This window comes from Taudactylus pleione, unplaced genomic scaffold (assembly GCF_031769625.1).
Source record: "Taudactylus pleione unplaced genomic scaffold, aTauple2 ptg000479l, whole genome shotgun sequence".
NCBI classification, from domain to species: Eukaryota; Metazoa; Chordata; class Amphibia; order Anura; family Myobatrachidae; genus Taudactylus; species Taudactylus pleione.
Genome location: NW_028284881.1, coordinates 12,335,616 through 12,362,316, shown reverse-complemented (window position 1 = coordinate 12,362,316; position 26,701 = coordinate 12,335,616). Strand labels below are relative to the sequence as shown.

The 26,701-nt window shown below is 46.5% G+C and overlaps 1 protein-coding gene across 1 annotated transcript in view; it reads left to right on the top strand.

The window, feature by feature from the left end:
* Window positions 1–26,701, top strand: part of TESC (tescalcin) — a 105,233-nt gene that overhangs the window by 33,431 nt on the left and 45,101 nt on the right. Inside the window, exon 2 of the mRNA XM_088449101.1 lies at window positions 16,524–16,593. Within this exon, the coding sequence (XP_088305227.1) occupies window positions 16,524–16,593 (70 nt within the window). The remainder of the gene's footprint in view (window positions 1–16,523; window positions 16,594–26,701) is intronic.

The following is a 26,701-nucleotide window of genomic DNA, read 5'->3' as shown; positions in this document are numbered from 1 at the left end:
CGCACCCTAAACCTAACCCTCCCCAGGGGGGATGCCTAACCCCCCCTCCCCATAGCCTAAACCTCCCCGGGGGGTGCTTAACCCTAATCCCCCTCCAGGGGTATCTAAACCTAACCCCCCATCCCGGGTTAAGTATCAGGATGGCGGGGGTAGGGATGCCGTCGCCAGTATAATGTCTTCGGGATATCGTCGTCAGAATTATACCAGGCGTCAGTAATCCGGCGTCGGTCTATTGACATCTGGGATCCTGTCCACCGGCATATTAAACGTATACCACATACACATATATACACACTAACATACATAAACATACATACTAACACATACACACTAACGTACACATACATCCATACTAACACATTATATATATATATATATATATATATATATATATATATATATAGTTATACACACTAACATTCATACACATTACACTGTAACACATACATACACACTAACACAAGACACATGCATACACATGCTAAAACACATACATATTACTTACACAACACAACAGCAAGATGCACCTCGCATGATTTGGCTCCGCCCCATCCATAATGCTGTCATTCGCGGGTGTATGGGGGCGGGGCTTGTCGCATTGGCTCCGCCCTCATTGTGGTCAGCAATGCATCAGGGATTGAAGAGTAGAATCGTGGGGGGGGGGTTCCCGGTTGGAGCAGGCACATTCCTATTAGCGCGGGGCTGCGGGCCGGCAGGCAGCAGTGGTAGGAGCAGGCCCCCTCCCATTCTGCCTGTGTCCAGGCACGGGTCTCCAGTCCCGGCAGACGGCAGGTGCGGCCCTGCACAGAACACAAACAAGAACCCGCGCAGATGCCCATAAGCCCATTGGAAGAGATGGCCCTGCCCGCGGCTGTCCGCGCTCTGCATCCCTTCGATCGGGATGCCAGGCTCCCGGCGTTGGTAAAATGACAGGCGTCTAGATTTAGACACCCTCGTCGGGATTAAGCAGTCTGGGAGCCGGCAGTCGGCATTGCGTCCGCCGGCTTCCTGAACGTATACCAGGTGGAGAATAGACAAGAGGATAAGTTGCCTACAGTAACCTATCTGCCCTTTACCTATCATTTTATAGAATGTACTAGATAATGCTAGCTAGAAGCCGATTGGTTGCTATGGGCAACATCTCCATTTGTGTATTCTCCACTTCAGGTTCCATGCCGGGGCGTCCTAAGGCCAAATACAGGTGTTATGGGGCAGTGGCAGTGTCGCCCTCTAGTCCCTGAGCGGCTGCACTGCTTGCACACCCCTAGTTATGGCTTTGGTGGTGGTACAGATTTTAATTATGATTTCACATAAATTATTCCTCCAGGTTATTTAAAAATAGCAAAATAGGTTGGATTTCTAAATGATTACACTGTGACCTAAGGCTAGATAAAGAGTAAGAGACTTATATCTGGAAACAGAGGAAGTTATTTAGAACAGGATCTAAGGGCATGATGTATTGGTGCCACTAGGGGTGTGCGGACCGCACTGGGTGTCGCCCTCCCATAGGGTGACACCAAAATGCAGGCTCCTCCTTAGTGACTGGGAGACAGTCACTGAAGAGGAGCCGGCAGTGTAGGAAGAGTCTCTGGGGGCAGCCTGGTTTCTCTGGGAGTGCTGGGCATGCCCCCAGAGTGATGAAACAGGAGGTGTGCTAGGAGGCCACGCCCTTTCCTGTGTGGCCACACATACTTTTTGCCCCTCGCATAATGTTTACTTGTCGCACTGGGTGTCCCCAACCCCAATGACGCCACTGGCCTGATGCAGAGTTGGATATATGCCTATTTGCGGGGCATATCTTGGTGTTTTATCACTGTGCTTGCTCTGGAATGGAGAATATGCATGTTTGGGTGATGCAGAGTTACACAGATATACATAGGGAACATTCAGTGAGAGCGTGTTGGCAGAACTGCAGGCTATACAAAGCTGGAGGTAAGTGTAAATACAGCTGTTTTCAGATGAATCTTTTTCACTTGGCATAGGCTGGTGCAAGTGTGCACTCAGGGGCGTTTTAAGAGAGGTGGGGGGCCATGTGCAGACTCAGTGTAGGCCCCCCCCTCTCACTGGCGTTGCCGCGGTGCAGTAGATTCTGGCTTAGTGCCAGAATCTACTGCACATGTGCGGGTCTCCGGGAAAATGGCGCCCGAGCCGTTTTCCCAGGGACAGCAGTAATATGCATGCGCGAATCACCCGGAAGATGGCCACCGCCATTTTCTCAGTGATTTTTGCAGCACTCTGTAGACTACGGACAGGTAAGTATAAGACTATATGGGCGCAGGGTGTGCGGTGTGGGCCCCCCTGGACGCAGAGGCCTGCACCCATTATAGGTACGCCCCTGGGTGCACTGATGACGATGACAGTAGCAAACCGAGCTTTTTGATAAGGGGAAGGTGCACCTGATCAGAAAACATCTGTACACACATTTTTCCCAATGTGCACAATGTGGGAGCACACATAACAAAAAGATAGAAAGAAGAAGAAATGTCCATTGCAGTGCACTAAATAGAAATGATACATAAAATATAACTTTTATTTAATTAATGTCTAAAAAGCGAAATATTAAAAAGAGAATAATGTATGTAATGTAAATAAAATGTGTTATAAAAACTGCGTACGCATTATTTTATGTATCATTTCTATTTAGTGCACTGCAATGGACATTTCTTCTTCGTTCTATCTTTTTGTGATATGACTCTTGTCCGTAGTAGCACCCCCATCTTTTCCAAATAAGAGAAACTGATTATTGTGGGGTTTATTGAATTACCATACAAGGGCATATATGGTGTCTGGTGCAATCAGAAATTCCGAAATATTGGGAGCACATATACCAGTGTTGGCTAACCTTGACACTCCAGCTGTTGTGGAACTATATATCCCAGCATGCCCTGCCACAGTTTTAGCATGCCCTAATAGCAAAACTGTAGCAGTGCATGCTGGGTTATGTAGTTCCATAACAGCTGGAGTGTCAAGGTTAGCCAACACTGACATATACGCCCAGTTTACGTCCCACTCAATGTTGAGTGCAATACATTATTGCTTTGCACTGGCCCATCTAGATTGCTTGCCCGGCCATTCTGGGAAAGTAGTGAAGTATGAAAGAAAGTCACACACTTATACGCCTCTGTCCTGCTCTTACGCTGCTCTCTGCCTCCATGCTGAACATTGCACATTTTCCACTGGAATAACTTTATTTAAAATATAGAATTGTTTAAATACATAATGTTCATAAGGCACAGTGAATGGATGAAGGACCACCTTGGTTGTTTTGCCCTTAGTAAATGTAGACTAGAGGTTCCCAGACGCGGTTCTCAAGGCTCTCCAACACTTCAGGTTTTAGAGATATCCATGGTTGAGCACAGGTGACATAATTAGTGCCTCAGTCAATTTAATTTAACACCTGTGCTCAGCCATGGATATCTCTAAACCTGAACTGTTGGAGAGCCTTGAGGACGGTGTTTGGGAAACTCTGATGTAGACCATTAGCTACTTGTCAAAATATATATACTTAATACAGGCATAAATTTAATTACTTTTTAAATTATTTTCTTAATCTTGTCAAAGTGGTTTTCGTGTAAATGGGACAGAGCATGGGAGACAAATATTTGCAGCTACCACATAAGGCAGAGGTTCCCAGACACGGTCCTCAAGGCTCCCCAACAGTTCAGGTTTTAGAGATATCCATGGTTGAGCACAGGTGACTTAATTAGTACATCAGTCAATTTGAATGACCACCTGTGCTCAACCATGGATATCTCTAAAACCTGACCTGTTGGGGAGCCTTGAGGAGAACCTCTGACATAGGGGTAAGGTGCTGGTCTGATTCCTCCCTCTCTCCGATCTGCATTTATATTTATTCACTTCCATAGCTGACTTCCCTCACTGAGGCTTTTCAGGAAGCTCTCTCTTCCTTTGTGACCTGAACTTGCCGTATTAATCCTAATACATGCTCAGATAGTGCAGTGAAGGAGTTAGATGAATATGGCAAGAGAAGTGTCCTTATGTGACGGTGGGGCCCCTTTTTTAAGTCAACCATCGTACCAGGCCCCACACAGCAATGATTATTGACTTCCACTTCATTCCAATTCTCTGCCATAGTCTGGGCCCATGCACCCTTCATTTCTAATACGTCTCCCTGCCCGTAACACAACACCAGGCTTTCCTTCTCTATATTCTGACCTCTGTACACTGCCCTTTTCCTTTACCTTTTGGCTATGCTTGTTTCTATGTCCTTTTTCCACTTCTAAGAAAGTGTCTTGTATATACAATATACTGCCTACATTTTATTTCCAATGCAGTGGTATTTTTAATGTATCCCTGTACATCCAGTGTTATCCCTCAATCCCAGTGGTTCTCAAACTCGGTCCTCAGGACCCCACAGAGGTCACATTTTCCAGGTCACCCAGCAGGTGCGCAGGTGTATTTATTACTCACTAACATATTTTAAAAGATCCACAGGTGGAGCTAATTATTTCACTAGTCATTCTGTGAGACCTAGAAAACATGCACTGTTTGGGGTCCTGAGGACAGAGTTTGAGAACCTGTGCACTATCCCAATTAGGGAATCCAGTCCTGGGATCCTGGCCAGTTTTGGGTGCTCAGATTCCCCGGGATTTTTGGCACCATATCCCGTGTATTAACAGGATTCTCGCAGTGACCACATCCGTGAGCGGCACAGTTCTGGATGCAGCGGCTGCGTGAGTGACTCACGCTGTCCTCCTGCCACTGTCACTCATGGAAGAACGCAGGGACAGACTTCAGCCGTTCTTAGTAGTATGTAAAGCACATCACTTCCTCCTGCTGCGACTTCTTAGCTGGGTAGCTACAGTGAGAGACGTTCACTGGAGTCTACAATAGACAGTAGTAATAGGGAGAGGAAAGTGACTGAGAGCAGACTGTGGTAGTAGGGAGAGGAGAGAGTGGGTGTCTGGGGGTGCTGGGGACAGTTGTACTTGTATTTCTTGCTGATGCAGGCTTAAAGCAGAACTTTCATCAGGAAGACTCATCAGGTCAGGAGTAAGGACAGGAGGTGTAAAAATCACACTGACATTGCCAGGGAAACTGAGGCAGCCTTTCATTATCCTGCCCTTGTATTAAAAAAAAGCTAAACTAGCTTGCCACAGAATAATTGTATTACACTTGTGGTGCACTGTCTGAGTGACAAATTAAAAAAAGTTATATATATATATATATATATATATATATATATAAAAACAACATTTCTATGTACCTACAGTCTGTATATAATATCAATACTAAAGATGTATCTAAAAAATTCAATCACACAACCTTTTTTCTTGCGGACTGCACTTCAAAGTGCGCTAGTAGTACCATTATGGAAATTGTTTTTGTGGACTTGGGCCCTGATTCAGCACTGTACGTATGTCTTGGGAATCTGCGCAGGTGCGACGCGTTTGTGCTGTACGGGTCCTGCGTGATCGCACGCAGAGTGACAACAGACTGTCAGTGATCTGCTGCTGTTTGTGGGCTGGGAGGGGGCAGCGACGGCATCCGTTTCCCAAAACGGAGGCGTGTGTAACTGTTAGGGGAGGAGGGAAGAGGCCAGGATCTCCATCGGCTGACGGAGATTTCCTGGCCTCTTTGTTGTATCTGCGGTGGCCGGCTTGCGTGACCCCATGGGTCACTCAGCCGGCCGATGTGATCGCAGATTATCCGATGCTGCGTCCTTGGACGCAGCTCGGATAAGTAATGCATGCCTCCTGCTGCATAGCCATAATGGTGCTATCGCAGCTGCTAACATGTTAGCAGCTGCGATAGCACTTGCGACGGCACCTGAATCACCCCCTTGGTGCACTGTTGTCTGGTGCTTAATAGCAGCAAATATTTATAAAAAAATAAGACTTAAATGTTATAGTACCGTTACTGTACCATCCGTACTTACTGTCTAATTTAAATAAAGGGCCCCCGTGACTTGTGGCACGCCCCCTTGAAACTTAAGGCGCACGCATAGGGTGGTCTGCCAGGGCTGATCTACAGCCCCAATCCGTCCCTGAAGGTGTGTTAGTGTAACAGACACACAAACTTTGTTCTTTTATTTCAAAGTTCCACTTTGGAATATTATATTATGGCAACAGTACAATAAAGTCCAACTTTGTACATTACTCTTAAAAATTATATGTGAGACGTCTTTCATTTTTTGACAGTTGTTGATAATCAAACACCTAAATGCAAAATGTGCAGAGCTATTTTTAAAACTGATTTGCATACACATTTAACTGCCAAACATAAAATAAAAGTTCAATTGCAAGTCAAATGAAGACTGATGAAGGCTACCTATGAAACAAAAAAATCATAATTTTCTACTTCAGGGTCCATAGGGTATCCACAGGATACCTTGGGGTATAGGTGTGACGTCAGTCGCAGGGCACCAAAGAGTTAAGCTTTCAGCCTCCCAGGATGCACTAGGTTCCCCTCCTATACCCCGCCCCCGGGCCAAGGCACCTCAGTTTAGTTTGGTGCCCGGCCGGAGTCGGGTGCACCTGTTGGAGTGGGGGCTAGAAGAGCCCCTGAAGCTTATTCTTCATGCAGCTGTGGCTGCACATCTGGATGAACAGCATGGACAGTCAGTCCTGACGTCCATGCTGTCTTCCCTACACCCCGCCGGTACCAGAACGCCGGTACTGATCCGGGGATGCTGGTGGGCGTCTGGGGTCACAGCTAGCGGTGACCCCAGATGCTCCGGACCATGGCCGGATTCAAGGGGGACAGAGGTAAGCAGCGGGGTCCCGCGGTGGGTCCCCGCTGATCACATGGTCCTAAGTCCCCAGGCAGGGGGCTCCCTGGGGACTGGCTGCAGCGTGGAGCCAGGCGACCAACCTGCGCTTCCACTACCCCCTGGGACAGCGGACCGCAGCAGAGCGGTAGCGCTGCGGCGTCCCAGGGGTTAAATGCATGCCAGGGGAGCGCGCCTTCCCTGTCTCACAGCCGGCGCCTCCCCCGCTGCACACAGCCCTCTCTGCATGCTGCCGACTGGTCCTGTGGCAGCGCTCCTCCCCCAGGCCAGCCTCCTCTCTGCTCCTCGGCGGCCATCTTCTCCAGAACGCATGGTGAACGCTGCTGGAAGCGCTGGACGGAAGCATCGTGGTCTGGGTCCCCCCGCATACCTCTCCTCCGCTGTGGTCAGGTCTGTGTATGCAGCGCTGTGTCCTACCAGGCCCTGTGTCTGTGTAGTTGAGTGATCAGCGCTGTTAGTGCAGGAATTGTTATTTCTCTGCATTGTATGTGACTGTGCTAGCGCTGCTGTCTGTAATCTTTTCTTCTCTAAACTGTCAGCTTTATTACTGTCCCTGTTCTTTCTGCTAAAGCCCTTGCGGTGCGGTGCTGCAGGGTGGTCTCTCGCCTATTTAATACTTAATTGGTGAGAGAGGTCACATACGTGGTGCCATCATGTCTGAAAGTGATTTTCCCCTCCGGCTACAGTGTACCACGTGCAAAGTACCGTTAGCGGAGGGGGAGGGTAGCGCGGAGGGCCTTTGCCGGCAGTGTTTGTCCATGGCGCGGCCTATTACGGTTACAGCACCGGTACAGGAGCCGCCCTGGGCTTGTTTCGCTCAGGCGTTAACAGCTTTAGTGGGCCAGTTAGCTCCGCAGCCCGCGTTTACTCCGATGGGTTTGTCCCAGCAGTCTGTGGTGTCGTCACCCATGCAGGGGTTCCCACGACAATTGGTGGTACCCCACAGTCTCCCTATTTCCCCGCTCCCGGGTTCTCAGGAGCCAGCGTGGGTTAACTCCCTGACGAGTTCTGTACAGCACTTGTCGGATGTGTTGCAAGGGGAGTCTGTGATGCGGTCTCATAAAAGGCCGGTGGCGTCTCTGTCCGCTCCTTATGAGGATGACGAAGGGACGTCTGATGATGGGGAGATTCTAGATCCTTACGATCAGGAACCTCTCCATACTAAGGACGCTGATGCTAAGTCCAAAGTATATATTCCTGGACTTATTCGGGCGGTCCGCACAGCCTTGGTGATTGAGGACGAAGTTCCCCCAGCGGCTAAATCTAAGTATGCCTTTTTCAAAGATGTGAAGGGCGATGCCACAGTCTTTCCTCTTTCGGGTCAGTTGGTGGACCATTTAGAGGAGGCGTGGAAACAACCTGGCAAAAGATACCAGCCGCAGAGACGCCTGGCGGTGGCTTATCCGTTCGCGGATAATTATTTTGCGAAGTGGGAATCCCCTCCACAGGTGGATTCTCACGTGACCCGTCTTGTCCGTAGTGCCACATTGCCGATGCCATCCATGTCCTCCCTTAAGGATGCTACGGACCGCAAGGTAGAAATCTGCCTGAAGTCCGCTTATTCCCTTGCAGGGGGGGCAGCACGGCCGGCTATGGCCATTTGCTGGGTTGCCAGAGCGATGGAGCGCTGGGCGGATTCATTAGAGGCTTCTTTTGAATCCGACTGTCCGGCCGATCAGGCGGAGTTGATTGGCAATCTCCGTGATTCGGCCACCTACATCAACGAGGCGGCTCTAGACTTTAGTACTCTGGTGTCTAGAATTTCTTCAGCAGCGGTAGCTGCTCGTCGCACCTTGTGGCTGCGATCCTGGAAGGCGGACGCAGATTCCAAGAAAGGTCTGGAAGCGTTGCCGTTTACCGGAGAAGTTCTCTTCGGTCCGGATCTGGATAAGATTGTGGCCACGCTGGCGACAGCCAAATCTGCCTGTCTCCCGTCGGCCGCTGCTCCTTCTGGTTCGGGACCATCGTCCTTTCGGTCATCTAGGGCCCAGGGCAGGCCCAAACCACAGTCGTTTCCTCGACAGGCTGGCCCTAAGAAATCGGTCAAGCCCCGGAAGCAGGCATGGAGTACCAGACGTCCGGCCCCCAAGCCAGATGGCAAGCCTGCGGCCTGACGGTCCGGGCCTCCCTTTGGGGGATCCCAGGGTGGGAGGCCGCCTGCTACAGTTCGCCCAGTGTTGGTCGACTACTACGACAGACACTTGGGTTCTGGAGGTGGTTTCCCACGGATACGCCCTCTCCTTCCGGCACAGACCCCCGGCTCGCTTCTTCACCACGGGTCTCCCATCAGACCGGAACAAGGCTACGGAGCTGCGGAAGGTATTGCACACTATGCTCCAGGCTGGAGTTATAGTGGCGGTTCCATTCTCCCAGAGGGGCCAGGGTTTCTATTCAAATCTATTTTTGGTACAGAAACCCAATGGGTCATATCGTCCGATTCTCAACCTCAAAGCACTCAACAAGTCTTTGCGGGTCCCGAAGTTTCGGATGGAGACCCTACGGTCCATCATTCTGGCGCTGGAACCTGGGGACTACTTGGTGTCATTGGACATACAGGACGCTTACCTGCATGTCCCTATTCTTTGGCGCCATCAACAGTTCCTCAGGTTTGCAATCAGCAGCGACCACTTCCAGTTTCGGGCGTTACCTTTTGGCCTGGCAACAGCACCACGTGTTTTCACCAAGGTGATGGCGGTCATGGCGGCTTCTCTGCGGCTGCAGGGAGTCCGCATGTTGCCGTATTTGGACGACCTGTTATTGGTGGCAGGATCTCCAGAGCTCCTGTTACGCCACTTGGACCTGACCATTGCACTGCTGCAACGGCACGGCTGGCTAATCAACTGGCAGAAGTCCACTCTAATCCCGTCTCGGAGGATTCTGCATCTTGGAGCCTTATTGGACTCGGGACAGCAAAGGATCTTCGTGACGGAGGACAAGATCTCTGCTTTACAGTCAAGGGTGCGCAGTTGTCTGCACAGCCGCCGGGTGTCCTTACACTCGGCGATGAGGTTACTGGGCTCCATGGTGTCGGTGTTCGACATGGTGGAATACGCCCAGTTTCACTCCAGACCTCTGCAGCACCTGATCCTGTCCAAGTGGAACGAGCTGACTCAGTCTCTGAAGTCCCAGACGATTGTGCTCACCCAGGAGGTTCGCCTGTCCCTTACGTGGTGGTTACAGACGACCCACCTCAACAAGGGACGTCCGTTCTGGGTTCCAAATTGGGTCCTGTTGACAACGGACGCCAGTCTTCGGGGCTGGGGAGCAGTTTCGGGTCCACACTTGTTCCAGGGCAGGTGGACGCCGACAGAAGCGGAGCTTCCAATAAATATCTTGGAACTCCGTGCGGTCTTCAATGCTCTCCAGCAGGCACAGCGGTTTCTCCAGGGTCGCCCGGTGCAGGTCCAGTCGGACAACGCTACCACCGTGGCCTACATAAACAGGCAAGGAGGAACTCGCAGTCGGGCGGCTCTCGTAGAGGTCTCTCGGATCCTGGTTTGGGCGGAGCGCAATCTTCCGGCCATATCAGCGGTCTTCATCCCGGGAGTGCTCAATTGGGAGGCGGACTTTCTAAGTCGCCAGGACGTTCATCCGGGGGAATGGTCCCTGCACCCGGACGTTTTTCAACTACTGGTGGACAGGTGGGGTCTTCCAGAAATCGACCTCATGGCGTCCCGGCACAACAACAAGTTGCCGGTGTACGGGTCTCGCACAAGAGACGAAGGGGCGTCTCTGGTGGATGCTCTGTCCGTCCGGTGGACGTTCCGGTTCGCATACCTGTTCCCTCCGGTCTCCCTTCTTCCACGGGTAATCCGGAAATTCAAACAGGAAGGAGGGACGCTCCTGTTGATAGCTCCCGCGTGGCCCAGACGGCACTGGTTCTCAGACCTTCAGGGTCTGTCCGTGGACATTCCTCTGCGGTTGCCGCTACGACCGGACCTTCTGTCTCAGGGTCCTTGCCTTCACCCGGACCTGACTCGGCTGTCTTTGACGGCGTGGCTGTTGAGACGGCCATGCTGAGGTCCCGGGGGTTTTCCAGCTCTGTGGTGCGTACCATGTTACGAGCTCGGAAACCGTCTTCCGCGAGGATATACCATCGCGTGTGGCATACGTTCTTCCAGTGGTGTCGACCGAGAGGTTATGCACCGCGGGAGTTTCGTCTGTCTCGGATTCTCGCCTTCCTGCAAGCGGGACTAGATCATGGGCTTCGCCTTGCTTCTTTGAAGGTACAGGTTTCGGCCCTATCTGTCTGGTTTCACCGTAGGATTGCTACAATCCCGGATGTGCGCACCTTTATGCAGGGTGTTCTCCGCATTCAGCCGCCCTTTGTTCCACCTGTGGCGCCTTGGGATTTGGCTGTGGTCCTGAGGGCTCTCCAAGGACCGCCGTTTGAACCACTGGGCTCAGTGGATCTTAAATGGCTAACAGCTAAGACTGTTTTCCTTCTGGCCATTGCTTCGGCCAGACGTGTTTCTGAGTTAGGGGCTCTTTCTTGTAGACCCCCTTTCTTGGTTTTTTATGGGAACAGGGCAGTGCTCCGCACTCGGCCCGAGTTTCTTCCCAAAGTTATTTCCCAGTTTCATATTAACGAGGAAATAGTTGTTCCGGCCTTTAACTCACCGGGTCTTTCCGTGGGTGAGGCCTCTTTGGATGTTGTGCGGGCCTTAAGGACTTATGTTGACCGCACTTCTTCGTTTAGGAAGTCGGACGCTTTGTTTGTCCTCTTTGGCTTCCGTAAAAAGGGTTGGCCTGCTTCAAAGCAAACTTTGGCAGCCTGGATCCGTATGGCTATTTCTGAAGCTTATCTTCATGAAGGCCTACCGGTCCCTCCTTCTCTGAAGGCTCATTCCACTAGGTCTGTGGGTCCTTCGTGGGCAGCTCGACGTGGTGCCTCGGCAGTTCAGATCTGCAAGGCTGCTACGTGGTCTTCTGTCCATACCTTCGTGAGGTATTACAGGTTTGACACCTTCGCCTCTCAGGATGCTTCCTTCGGGCGGCGGATTCTCCTTTCTGCACAGGAGCGTCCCCACCCTTAAAGGATACTGCTTTGGGACATCCCCAAGGTATCCTGTGGATACCCTATGGACCCTGAAGTAGAAAATATGAGATATGGTAAGAACTTACCCTTGTTATCTCTATTTCTACGAAGTCCATAGGGTTCCACAGGACTCCCGCCCTGTCGCACCTGTGCTGCAGATGGGCTTTGCTCTGGTCACCGGTTTTCCGTCTCCCTCTGGTGAGAATGTGATTCTTGTATGTGTCCAGATCTTTGTTCTCTCTCTTCCTTCTCCTCCTCCGGCCTATGGCTTGGTAACTAACTGAGGTGCCTTGGCCCGGGGGCGGGGTATAGGAGGGGAACCTAGTGCATCCTGGGAGGCTGAAAGCTTAACTCTTTGGTGCCCTGCGACTGACGTCACACCTATACCCCAAGGTATCCTGTGGAACCCTATGGACTTCGTAGAAATAGAGATAACAAGGGTAAGTTCTTACCATATCTCATATTATTTTTGGTCTTCAGGAAATACATCACTGGCAGGGGCATAATAAGAGAGGAGGGGTCCGTGTGCATTCCCTGTCTGGGGGGCCCCCTCCTCTCTCCCCGGCGGACGGCAGCAGTTTGATGCGGCTGACCGGCTACCACAGCATCAGTTGAATGGGCACTAGTCTGTACCCAGAATCTAATGCGCACGCGCCAAAACTAATTCTGGAGTTGGGGTCTGGTCAGAGTTGACAGATTGATAAGTACAGAAAAATGTCTTAAAATTTTGAAACATTTTTAAATGAGATTAATGTGATGCTTAAAAAATATGTTGTCACAATCCTCACAGATGTTCCAACTGTAATGTGACGAGTTGGAAAACTTGTAGCTGCTGTACACCAGTTGGGTCTAGTGCACGGACTTCACCTTACAGTATGTGATGTTCTCTACAAAAATGGGTGCTCCTGACCATTCACAATCTATAAAGCTCTCTTCTTCCATACCAATGGCTGATCCGTCATCCTCTTGTATAGATGACGTCAACGATGATGATGATGATGATGATGATGATCACCATGTAACTCTGCCTAATGTAGATGATGATGGTGATGAGTCTGACACAGATACAGCTGAATCAGCAGGTGATATCGCTGCTGAAGATATGGACATGGCTTAACCGTACTTAGGGTCTGATTCAATACGGATCGCAATTGCGATAGCAGTTGCGATTACACACACGTATGCAGCGAAAATATGCTAATGATTGCAATCGCAATGCTAGTATAGATATGCCCAAAGCCAGCATAGAGATGCCCACTACCGCTATCGCATATCCATAATACCTTGCAATCCTAAGTATACATCAGGAACAGCGAGTAACATCAGCCCCTCATGCACAATTACAACAGGTCTGACCTTACTCAGAAATTGCTAACATCGTCACACGCAGTAAATACACAAGCTGCGTATGCTGTCACAGTGGCTAATTTATGCGCGCCCATGCAACAGCGTTCAAACGGACAGGCAAGCCGGTGGACGTCTCTGCACAAATCCCATTATCTGCGGCATTAGCATAATGATGCAGTCACGCTGCGGAAAAAGACGCAGTCACGGCTGCATTAGCTTCCACCACTGAAGCAAACCCCTAGAGTTATCCATTTCCAATGTATTACATCACGTGCACCAGCCAGTGCTATCTGTCCAGCATCTTCTGACTGCCAAGGTTTACAATGATGTATATACAGTTTTAAAATGAAAAATATCCTTCCACAATTATTTGTGCACACAAATGCAACATGTATATGTTGATATATTGTTTTGCAGTTTGGGTGCTTTATCACTTTGAAAACAAAGTATTTGATTAATCACAACCAACCAGGCTACAACAAAAGTATGTCAGCCTGCCCTACTGTACAAGGGAAGGTCATTTGTGGTGATCCAGCTGGCTCTTCAGAAATGTTTCCAATGAGATCATATGACAAACATGTAGTGCATATAGTTTTTTCAGGAAGGCAAGCATCTGTTATAATAAAAATAGGTATGATATCTGTATGTGACAATTGCTTAGGATCAGCGGTGGCTCCTACCTGTAACCTGCATCGGCTGCAGCCCCTAGAAGCTAAATAAGGGAGTGGCTCGCCATAGCAAATCACCTTCTTCTGGGACAGCCTGTCTGGTTGTGATGATCAGGGAACGCTGCCCTTGGAAAGTCACCGACGCTTCTAGACAGTCCCTACAGGTGGTGGATTTTAATGGGGGGTTGCGGTCCTGCAGCTGTAGGTAAAATATGACACTGCAGTTGTAGGTTTTTTGCAAACAGAGTATGTTCGGGGAAGAAGAATCAAAGCTCTGTTATACTCTGTTTACACCCCTTGCCCCCACTCTGTGCTCTCTACCTCCCATTCATCTGTAACCCCACACTATGTAATGTCAACACCCTGCTCCATCCCGACGCCCCTCCCCCCGCTCAGAAACACCTGCCCCTTGAGCTGTAACATCCCCCCACTCCCTCTGCACCATGCTGTCCCCATACTTACCGTGTTTCTGGCTGCGCATTCCTCCTCCTCTCCTGGCTTTTGCTAGGCCAAGATCTGTCCCATCTCTCTAGCAGTGGAAGCCGTTGGGGAGCGCCTGTTGAAGATGGAACAGACCTTACACAATTATTATATAGATATGAACTTGATTTGGTTATGATATAAAAGATAGACAGTAAAAAGTTAGACAGTGTCTAGATAGACACCAGATGTTAGACAGTCAATAGGTCGACAGGGACAATAGGTTGACACAGTAAAGGTCAACATGTAAGAAGGTCGACAGGTACAAATAGTCCACATGGTCAAAAGGTCGACACAAAAATTGTCGACACATTTTTTTTCCCCTAACCCTCCCTCCCTCCTGGTGCCTAACCCAGTGGTTCCCAAACTGTGTGCCTAGGCACCCTGGGGGGCCTCGGGACACTTGCAGGGGTGCCTCAGGTTGGTGGTCTAGCACAAAATAAATTATTTATGGTCAATGTAATTTAAATAGTGGACAAACAGAAACGCAAACCTGTCCACCACCACATAACTGACCCTAAGGATGACAGGTAAGCACAAATTACTTTACTATATTTTTTTTCTGAATTTCTCAATAACAAATGTTTGGCTTAGGGGCACCGTGACTCAAAAAAGTTTGGGAACCACTGGGCCCTAATCCGAGAAAAAAAAAATCATGTGGCCCAGTTGTGTGTCGACCAGTTTTGTGTCGACCTTTTGACCATATCGACCATTTGTATCCGTTGACCTTCCCCCATGTCGACCTTTACTGTGTTGACCTTTTGACCCTGGTGTCTATCTAGACACTGTCGACCTTTTTACTGTCTATCTAAAGTCCGGATTTACATTGGGGATGTTAGAGCTCAGAGTAGGGCTTGGGCTTATTTTAGGGAGATGTAAGAGTTAGTATTACACATTGATGCATAATTATTGTTTGGAAGGAACCCCCCAATTTGCTAACCCAAAAGGTCCCTGTTCTGTCAGGATAGGGCCAAGATAGAGGTTTATTTATGGCCTCCAGTATACAAGTTATATTACTAGGAAGATTCATGGTTAGCACCCACTGCATGCAACCTCTTCATGCTCTTACAGTGGTGTGTCATAGGGCAGAAACTGGCTTGATGTCACCTACTTCAGTCTATGCCAGTGAGTGTTTTCCTTTAAGCTGTTATTATGGGACTAGTCTGATTGCACAGCTTGTGCTGTAAGTGACTTCTATTTTCGTTCCAGTCATTTTGCTTTGCTGCCTCATTGCTCAAAATGAGACACTGCTCATATTTTCCAAAGAACACATGAACCTGAATTAATACTAGCACAAAGAATTAAACACTTTATCTTGAGCTAAATAGTAATTTGCTCACCTTGATCTTTTCAGAGATAGTGGGCGAGATGTAGAACTGGAACAGGCTATGGTGATCTTACTTACATATTGGTTGGACTGGGACTTATCTGCTTTTAGGCTTGGAGAGCTCCTCTGTGACTGTGCAATATCTCTGGTCTGTAATGTACGACCCTGATTCCTATATTACGTAGGCTAACTGCACATTAAATTCAGCAACACCTGCCCATGATTTAAGTCTTACTGCTAGAACTGGATCGCTAGAACATTTGTACATGGTGTGAACACTTTGAAATGGTGACCTCAATATGCCAAAAACATCTAGTTTCTTTGTGTTCTTTTCGTATGAAATTTGAATAACTATCTGGATGTGGAGAGAATACACAATATAAATTGGAAAGGCAGAGTTTGTTATAACACGCAGTTCTTCCATCACTCTGTCACATTAATAAACATTAGCTGCATTTATTATAAGCTAGCCAACATTCCCATGGAAGCATTGCACATAATGCAGCATTTTGTGTCCTAAACCTGCTTAGAGCAAGTACAGTATTATGTAAAAAAGAAAGTTTTTAGAGAATATTCATGTAAATAACACTGCAACTTCTAGTGAGGGCGAATCTGAATGACAGATTGGAATTTCATTAGACTATTAGTCATTCTAATGAGCAAAAGCAGGTTTTCCATCAGATTGGGACACTTCAGTTCTGTTCTAGGGAGTATGTGTGAGTGGTTGTCTAGAATGTGAGGCAGTCTGCCAGCACTGTCATTACTGACTTATCTCCCTGCTGAGCATCTCTTAGTGCTGATATTGGAAATGGTAAAATGAGGACACACTGATTCTGCATGTACCAAGGAAAGGAAACGTGTGACACAACACTACGATTGTAACCTCTCCTTCTCCTGCTTGTGTCTCCTCAGTCTCGGCAGAGCAAATTGAGCATCTACACAAGCGCTTCATCTGCCTGACGGGAGAGAAAGGAGTTCTCAGGTATTGATCTTACCAGAAATACTAAACAAGATTCTGTATACTCTATTTCTCAGAATAAAGAACCACCATATATCTGAAAAAAAGGAACTTTACTATATAACAGCTGATGGTCACAATCACCAATATGCATGCAAAAGTGACGGGAAAGAGTCAGAATGGGAGAGATGTGTGATAAGAGTGTGACCTACACACAGCAAAGCAGAGGAATGCTTGTATGCAGTTATTTAAGGCCTACAGGGTGGCTATACTTCCCAAATGTCCTACGTTGTCAGAGATATTACTGTGGGAGTTGTTTGCTGCCCAATAACTTCTCTGATAGTGGCACAACCACCATTGCGGGGTCTCTACCAGTACTGGGTCCACTCTTCCCGATGCCACTGCTCTGCTCTTCTGAGTGGGGGCCTCAGGAGGGTAAGCCAGCATTGCTGGTCCATTACTTACATTTTGATAAGGGGCTCTTTTCCCGTGCTACATGGCCACCCCTGTTTTTTATCTTTATAAGGCCAGTAAAAAGGCCATGTCCAAGCAGGGAAGGTGCACTTTCTCGTTATTAAGAGGGGTGGTATGAGTGTCAGACATCTTGTATTCTGTCACACTATGAGAGCATACTCCACATTACATTACCATGCATGTCTGGCTTCATGGCTATTTAATCCAAGTTGTTATATCCAGTGTACATTTTTTATCACCTTTTCCTGCCTAGTTCAGAAGAAATATACATCTGTATTGAATTACAGTAATATGGACAGTAATATATAGCTATTTGTACATTTACAAAACTTTACAATTCCCCTTACTGACAAGACAACACACAAATCCTACACTGTCCAGATTTCTCTCCTAGGGCATACTAAGCAATGGAATGCTGTCTCACTAATGGGCGGCATGACTGCACTGAGAAACATTACATATTATCTACTACACATATACTATATACATGAGAAGGAAAAACTTGTGGTGTTGCTACTGAATGCCTGTGCCCTATAGTTGCAAAGGAATAACTTAGTTGCTGAGAACGCCCCCAGGACCTTATCAGCTGAATATCATATGATTACATGGGAATGTGTGAATATAATGCATCACTGTATAATGCAGGATCTAGCTAGCTTGTCAGAACACACAGGGCCCAAACAAAAGTCCTAGATAACTGCATTCATTGCTCACTCCTACCATGCACATATAGGATACAAACAAGCTATTGTGTTTTATTTTAGTTATACTGGTGATAAATTTGTTTAGTTGAAGCATATAAACTTAGTTTCCACATATTAAGTAAAAACGCTTAACAAGAAAATTGTTTTAAAAACAAGCTATGGCATTTTATTGTGACTTGGGATATTGGTCCCTGGTGCCAAGGCCCCTCCTATATAGTGATATACAGCCATGGACAAAAGTTTTGATAATGATACAATTATTGGTTTTCACAAAGTTTGCTTCTTCAGTGTTTTTAGACCTTTTGTCAGATGTTACTATGGTATACTGCAGTAAAATTACAAGCATTCCATAAGTGTCAAAGGCTTTTATTGACAATTACAAAGAGTCAATATTTGCAGTGTGACCCTTCTTTTTCAAGCCCTCTGCAATTCACCCTGGCATGCTGTCAATCAACTTCTGGGCCACATACTGACTGATGGCCGCCCATTCTTTCCTAATCAATGCTTGGAGTTTGTCAGAATTTGTGGGTTTTTGTTTTACTACCCGCCTCTTGAGGATTGACCACAAGCTCTCAATGGGATTAAGGTCTGGGGAGTTTCCTGGCCATGGACTCAAAATGTAGATGTTTTGTTCCCCGAGCTACTTAGTTATCACTTTTGCCTTATGGCAAGGTGCTCCAACATGCTGGAAAAGATATTGTTCCTCACCAAACTCTTCTTGGATGGTTGGGAGAAGTTGCTCTTGGAGGATGTTTTGGTACCATTCTTTATTCATGGCTGTGTTCTTAGGCAAATTTGTGAGTGAGCCCACTCCCTTGGCTGAGAAGCAACCCCACACATGAATGGTCTCAATATGCTTTACTGTTGGCATGACACAGGACTGATGGTAGCGCACACCTTTCTTTCTCCGGACAAGTGCTTTCCCAGATGCCCAAAACAATCTGAAAGGGGATTCATCAGAGAAAGTAACTTTACTCCAGTCCTCAGCAGTCCAATCCCTGTACCTTTTGCAGAATATCAGTCTGTCCCTGATGTTTTTCCTGGAGAGAAGTGGCTTCTTTGCTGCCCTTCTTGACACCAGGTCATCCTCCAAAAGTCTTTGCCTCACTGTGCATGAAGATGTGTTCACACCTGCCTGCTGTCATTCCGAAGCAAGCTCTGCACTGGTGGTGCCGCGATCCCGCAGCTGAATCAACTTTAGGAGATGGTCCTGGCACTTTCTGGACATTTTTGGGCACCCCGAAGCCTTCTTCACAACTATTGAATCTCTCTCCTTGAAGTTCTTGATGATCCGATAAATGGTTGATTTAGGTGCAATCTTACTAGCAACAATATCCTTGCCTGTGAAGCCCTTTTTGTGCAAAGCAATGATGACTGGACGTGTTTCCATGCAGGTAACCATAATTAACAGAGGAAGAACAATGATTTCAAGCTCCCCCTTCTTTTTAAAGCTTCCAGTCTGTTATTCTAACTCAATCAGCATGACAGAGTGATCTCCAGCCTTGTCCTCGTCAACACTCTCACCTGTGTTAACGAGAGAATCACTGACATGATGTCAGCTAGTCCTTTTATGGCAGGGCTGAAATGCAGTGGAAATGTTGTTTTTGGGATTAAGTTCATTGTCATGGCAAAGAGGGACTTTGCAATTAATTGCAATTCATCTGATCACTGTTCATGACATTCTGGACTATACGCAAATTGCCATCATAAAAACTGAAGCAGCAGACTTTGTGAAAACCAATACTTGTGTCATTCTCAAAACTTTTGGCCATGGCTGTACAGCATCCCTCAGTAGTGGCCGCAATGTTTACAAATGTGTTAACTTTAGTCTTATTGGACTTGTAGTCAATCAGTGTTTTCCAACTACAGATGTGTCCTCATACACTATTGCTGCAGTCAGGCCAAACAGCCCTTTGTATTCCCGTGCTAATCGGCTATATGAGGACACATCTATATTTACAATAAGATGGCTACAGCACAGGGCCATACCTAGGGGTTCGGACGCCCCTGGCAAAGAGAAGGACTGGATGCACCACACACCTATATAATAATTTTTGCTTATAACTTGGCTATCTGTAGTATATGGCGCATATTATTGACAATCTCACCTGTAAAAATGTAGAAGGAGGGGTAAGATACATTAGGGTGATGTGGGACAATGGACTTAGTGGTGATTAGGAGAAACTGAGGAGGATGAGACTGTGTAGTAATAGTGGCAAAGAGGGGTATTGGGCAGGAAGGATGGGACAGAAAGGGGACAGGAGAGGTTTAGTAGGATAGTGGGGAGAAGAGGGGTGAGGACTGAGGGGCAAGATGTGAGGCCTCAGAGGATATATGCAAACAAGGGGCAAAATATAGAGCATGCAAGGAGGGCATGACCTGAGAGAGAGTTTAGAGAGGAGGGCATGACCGAAAGCACAATCAAAATTAGAGTGGGCACTACCATCAGCTCCAAGCAACATGAAGGCAGTGCTGTGCCAAGAAGTCCTATGCACAGTATTGCTTTGGAGGGAGATGGGATCTTCTAAAGCACTAGTCACATCTCTCCATGACCTGGTCATGCCCCCTAAACCTATGGAAAACACATGATATTGTGCCATTTTATACTCCCCCCTGAACAATATTCTGTAGGGTAAAGAACGATATGAGCTTTCTTTATACCATTGATTCTCAAACTCGGTTCTCAGGACACCACACAGTTCACATTTTCCAGATCACCTAGCATGTGCACAGGTGTAGTCATTACTCACTGACACATTTTAAAATATCCACAGATGGAGCTAATCATTTCACTTGTGATTCTATGAGGATACCTCGAAAACATGCACTGCTTGGGGTCCTGAGGACAGAGTTTGAGAACCTGTGCTTTATACTAACCATATCAGTGCAAAAAGGTCAGAAATAAAGCTCATCCCCACTGTGGTGACAGGGGGCAGCTCCTGGCGTGTACTGACCAGTTCTAACAGTGACAAGGTTCCAGATAGCAATTTGTTGGCTCCTCTCTTCTAAATCTTTTGTGCAGATGTCACTACTAAGGATTCTGCCTTTGAACCTCTATATACCCCTGCCTATACCTTCTAATATCCTTCCTATAAACCTCTAAGGATTATGCTAATTTGCGTACGCAGTCATCCAGTAAATAAAGACTCCAGACTTAGAACATGTGGTTCCAAAGCACAAAGTATTATTCAAGTAAAAGTACAGCAGTTACACGCTATGATCCTCATATAATCTTAGCGCAAAGAGATTATACAGACCCAAGTACAATTATACATACGCAGCACTCTCTGGTCCAGATGTTAGGCATCAGCAAGAAACCCCTCGTCAATCAGCATTCAGCACAAAGACCAGGAACCCAGGGTCAGAGCACACATATTTATACCCTCCAGAAATAAACAACACAATAGAGAAGTTTGTTGCTAATACCATTGGTCCTAAAGGAGAGGGCATATGTTACAAGGCATTTAACAGGTTGATTCAAATAGACACAACCCAGCCTCTAACAACTGGGGGTCTCTGGTTTCCTGCCCCATGCAACATCCTAACAGCTGTTCATATAATGTACATTTTGTTGCTTGAAGTCTCTGCGGTCCATAAGTTGAGAATGCCTGATGCGATCTCCACACCGATGGTACCGGAATACTGTTGAAAGAGTAGGCATCAGTACAATATCAATCACTGCTTACTTATCATGTATAAAACCTTAGTTACCAAATAATCTTTATTTCACAAAATGAACAAACTTAAATCTTATACTTTAAAGCTTATTAAACCTTTTATGTGAATATGTAATGTGTAAGTATGCGGGGTGTGATGTAAAGACGCTAGTTAACTTGTGGCAGATGCGTGCGCATGAAGCTAATAAACAGCGTTTTCATACAGGATCTTATGCATTCGCTAATATGCGACTAGTTAACAGCGCAATTGTGCGTATTAATGTGTGTATGAGAAATGGTGCACTTAAATCTCACTTAAACTAAGTGAACACCTAGCAGTGTGGAATGCTGAGCCTTATAGTTCCACACGCCCCCCTCTCTCAGCAGCCCCCACCCTTCCCAGGCTCAAAAGTACAGTCCTTTGTTCTCCCAGGTTCTTGTGTAAGCCTGCTAATGTAAGGTGCTACAAACGACCCTCTTGCTGTATTCGAGCAGGGCCACCTGGAGTGAGAGCAGACGTTATGTCCATGAAGCTTGTCTACACAGGCTAGTTGTCACGTGGTCATTTGCTCTGTTTAGCTAATGCAATCCAATTTTGACATACTGTACAGCCATTTCTAAAATATATCCTATAGGGGAATTATAATAATATACACTTTATCCAGAGCACCCAAACTATGTAAAAGTCATGAAATCGGCTTTTGATGAATCACCGTAACTTATGGCAATGGTCACAGATGCAATCGCATGATGCTAATAGTAATATCGCCACATGTACTAAAGTGTGAGTTTATCTAAAATGGCACTTAGGCGGCCATTCGCAAAATGGCGTCTTGTGATCTCATTTCCAAGATGGCGTCTTGCAGCCAGTCGCAAGATGGTGTCGCTGCGATTCAATTTTAAACTGATCTTGTCTCAGCCAATAATCCAGCTTCGACAGTCCACCCTTTGATAGCGAACATGCTATCACAATCTGATTTTAAAATATAATTTAGGCTTACATTTATATACTATTTAGTGTTATTATGGGATGGCACAAGGTGGTTCTTAATCCATCAATAATGTGTCTCTGAGTGGGGACATAAAACTAATATTATACGCACACCGCGGATCTTGGAAGATCATGTGAAAGGTGTGGGGATACACCACTCCTATAAAGGCAGTCTTGAAGGGAAATTGAGACTTTACATTATCTGAGGTGTTTTTCAAAATAACATTTCACTTAATACATTCTATGCATGTCTAAATATAATACATTAAATTATGGTATTTCCTAGTTTAGGGTTGTAATGCAGTTCTGTATTTACCTCGGTATTCATACTGACCACCATCATGATTTCGTTATTTCGTTTTACTCTATTTTTACATTTTCCACACTTCAACACAATAGGAACACACCGGACACATATGCCAATTATTACGATGACAATCAGTATAAGGATTAAGAATTTGCCTATACTGGCGATCATTTCCTGGACCCATTCCCCTAGACCTGAGAACCATTTCACTGGGTTCAGCCATGAAACCCATCCTTCTATCTTCTCCCTTACTTCAGCCACTGAAGCATTATGGTTCTTACGAAACTCCCATTTTAGCTGCAGAATTTCATCCATCTTCCGGTCTATCACCTCCTTGGGGTCGCTGGTATCATTGGTGACATAGGTGCAACATTTTACTCCAAATTGGGTGGCCAGCGTTACGCAATACCCTCCAGTAACAGCTGTTAAATAATTTAACACTAGCCTGTGTTGCACCAGTTCTTTCTTGTACGCTTGCAATTCTCTCCCTGTATACCTGAATGTGTCATCGTACATCTCGGTGATATTATCTATCAATTTAGCAAGTTCCTGAATATATCTAAAGTTTAATGTACTCCAAGCGATCCTGGTGGGATCCAATGCGACTAAAACTTGAAAGCCAGTTCTCTCACTAATTAACTGAGTGGCTTTGTGCACGTCACCAGGTATCATATTTTGTTTGCCTCTGTGTTCATATTGCGTGTGGAGATATGGTGATGGTGTGTTTTTATGTATACCAAGCATTTCAACATGTGTGAGGGTCATAACTTCTGGGACTACTCTTCCCAGGTAACACAAACCTTCGGAACTCGGGGAGAGCCACTTATACGCTTTTCTTCCACATAGAAAATATACATTATCAGGGAGAACATAAGGAATGGTATGCATCATTATCATTAAGCACATTTCCCTTGCAAACAATGCTATTTCTGGGTCTTCCATCTGGTACATGCAAGTTTCTGGCTGTATTATTTTAGCACAATAACCATCTGGCACCTTACCAATAATTTCTTTGGTGGAACTCAATGTATACTGATACCTAAAATGTTTCCCACAATCTTTGTGAGAAGGTCATCATCTGATTATTCCCCGTCACTTCCCAACTCCCGGGTTTATTGGAGTTGGTTATGTTTAAACACAAAAGTGATCTATCTACTTGGAATTGATATAGTTTGTAATGAGGTGATTTAGATGAGAGAAATTTTCCATCCAATGTTTCCCTTTTTGTAATTCTAAAATTTCTGTGATATTCAGCGGAAATGGCACCAACCCTACATTATGCTGTCCCTGTGGCACATGTGAACACACCCAGCAATCAGTTTGATTTAACACTTTGCCTACCATGCTATGATAATCCTCTAGAGGATACCCACCCCAGTACGGGTTATATTTAGGTTGGCACCGTTGGATACAGTTCTCATCAACTTGGGACCCACAAAGCTAACAATTACAGGAATCTTCAGACGATAAACCTCCACACCGTCCCCGAGTATCCGGAATGACAGCTCTCTTAACAATAACAGTACTAAGATTGGTCAGACATTCCCCTGATTGGCATTGCACTCCTTCTGACTCCACTCCATCAGCACTGCCATCAGCTCCCATTTCCTCAATCGGTCTCCCATCACAGAAACTGGATATTCCCGAACTGACCAGGATGGTGAACACTCTAAAAGAGAATATGAAAATGAACACAGCAGGCCCGTCCATTGTCACAACAAGACCTGCAAATTTCTCTTAGTTCAGGTATCTCACTGCAACATTTTCAATCCTCCTAGAACAATCTCGCGAGCAACAGGTCCACGCTATCAGTCTTGTCTCCGACTTGTTTCTCCACCGGTTGATTGACCTTTTTGCAGTGAGTGGAATGGACCCAGGTATCTCTATCAGCCACCTTCAAAGATGTAGTACTTGTCAGCAGCACCTGGTATGGACCTTCCCACCGATCAGTCAAACAACCTGAACGCAAGAAAGTTAGTTTCAGGCATATCATGGGACAACAATTTCAGTTTCTGCTGCTGTTTCTTTAACTGCTTACTCATTGATATAAGATACTTTACAGTTACCTCGTTGTTACCCTTCAAGTGTTCCTGTGGACTTATAATCAAATGAGGTTGTCTGCCGAACAGTATTTCAAATGGGGACAGATTTAGAGGGGGTCTAGGAGTGGTCCTTATAATGTAGGACCAAAGGTAACGCTTCTGGCCATCCTAGTCCAGTCTCTGCCATGATTTTACATAACTTATTTTTAATAGTCCCGTTCATCCTCTCTATCTTGGCACTGGCTTACGGTCGGTAGGGGGTATGAAGTCGGCTATTAATACCCATCAGCTTACACATATTTTGAAAAACATCACCTGTGAAATGAGTACCCCTGTCACTCTCAATGATTTTAGGGATACCGTACCTGCATACAAATTCCTGAACTATTTTCCTGGCAGTAAACGCAGCAGTATTAGTGACCGCTGGGTAGGCCTCAACCCAAATAGAAAATACATCAGTGCACACTAATACATACTTAAGATTCCTGCAGGGTGGTAATTGGATGAAATCAATTTGTATCACCTGGAAAAGTCCATCAGTCGGTGGAATGTGGGACAGTTCGGTAGGGATCGTTTTCCCTATATTCTTCCTCAAGCAGGTCAGACAGCACATTGCTATCTTTTCTGCTTGTGAAGAAAAACCCGGTGCGCACCAGTATGCTCTCACCAACTTGCACATACCTTGTTTTCCCAGATGAGTCAGACCGTGTGCTGCCTCAGCCAGGCTGGGGTAATATGCCTTGGGGGCTACTGGTTTACCTTGTCCATCCCTCCAGAGCCCGGAGGACTCTTGCCCACATCCCTTGGACATCCAAATGGACTTTTCCTGAATTGAACACAAATTTTGCATCTCAATGAATTTCAGCATATCAATTGTTGGAAAGACATAATTTTTTCAGTGGGAGAAAACATTTTTAACCCTGCTGCCCATTTTGCAACTTCATCAGCTCTGTTGTTGCCCAGTGACACCGGATCATCCTCACATGTATGGGTTTTACATTTAATTACTGCCACCGCTTTGGGCAGTTGGATTGCTTCTAGAAGATATTTTGTGTGTCGGGAATGTGCAACTGGTGTGCCTGCTGCTGTCATAAAATTTCTCAGACGCCATAGAGCCCCAAAATCGTGCACCACCCCGAACGCGTACCTCGAGTCGGTGTAAATGTTAGCAGATTTGCCTGCTGCCAGTTCACACGCTCTAGTTAGTGCTACTAACTCTGCCACCTGGGCTGAGTGAGGAGGACCAAGAGGTTTAGCTTCTATGATGTCTGTGTCATTTACAACAGCATAACCTGTACATTATTCACCTGTGTCTGTATGTCTATGACAACTCCCATCCGTATAAAAAGTCACATCCTCATTCTCTAAAGGTGTGTCGTGTATGTCAGGTCTAGCAGTAAAGTTCTGATTCAGATATTCCATACAATCGTGCGTATCATTATGTCCGCTGAACTAACCTCCCGCCAGCAACTCGCCTCCTTCCACCCTTTGTACATCATGTTGTACATATGGTAAATACGTTGCTGGATTCAGCGTGCTGCAACTTTTAACAGTGATGTTTGCGGGTGCGATTAGAGCTAGTTCCCATTTGGTAAACCTAGCCGAAGAGACGTGTCTGGTTTGGGCTGAGTTCAACAGAGCAGATACAGCATGGGGAGTGTAGACAATCAAATCATGACCCAATACTACGTCCTCACTTTTACTCACCAATAAAGCGGTAGCTGCTACACTTCTCAAACAAGTGGGGAGTGATCTTGCCACAGTGTCCAATTGGGCACTGTAGTATGCTACGGGCCTCCTGGCATCACCATGTTTTTGTGTAAGGACACCTGCAGCACAACCATCGGCTTCCGTACAATACAAATCAAAAGGTTTTTCATAATCAGGTATTCCCAATGCAGGAGCTTTTGTCAGACTGTCCTTAAGATTAAGAAAAGCCTGTTCTGTTTCCTCTGTGT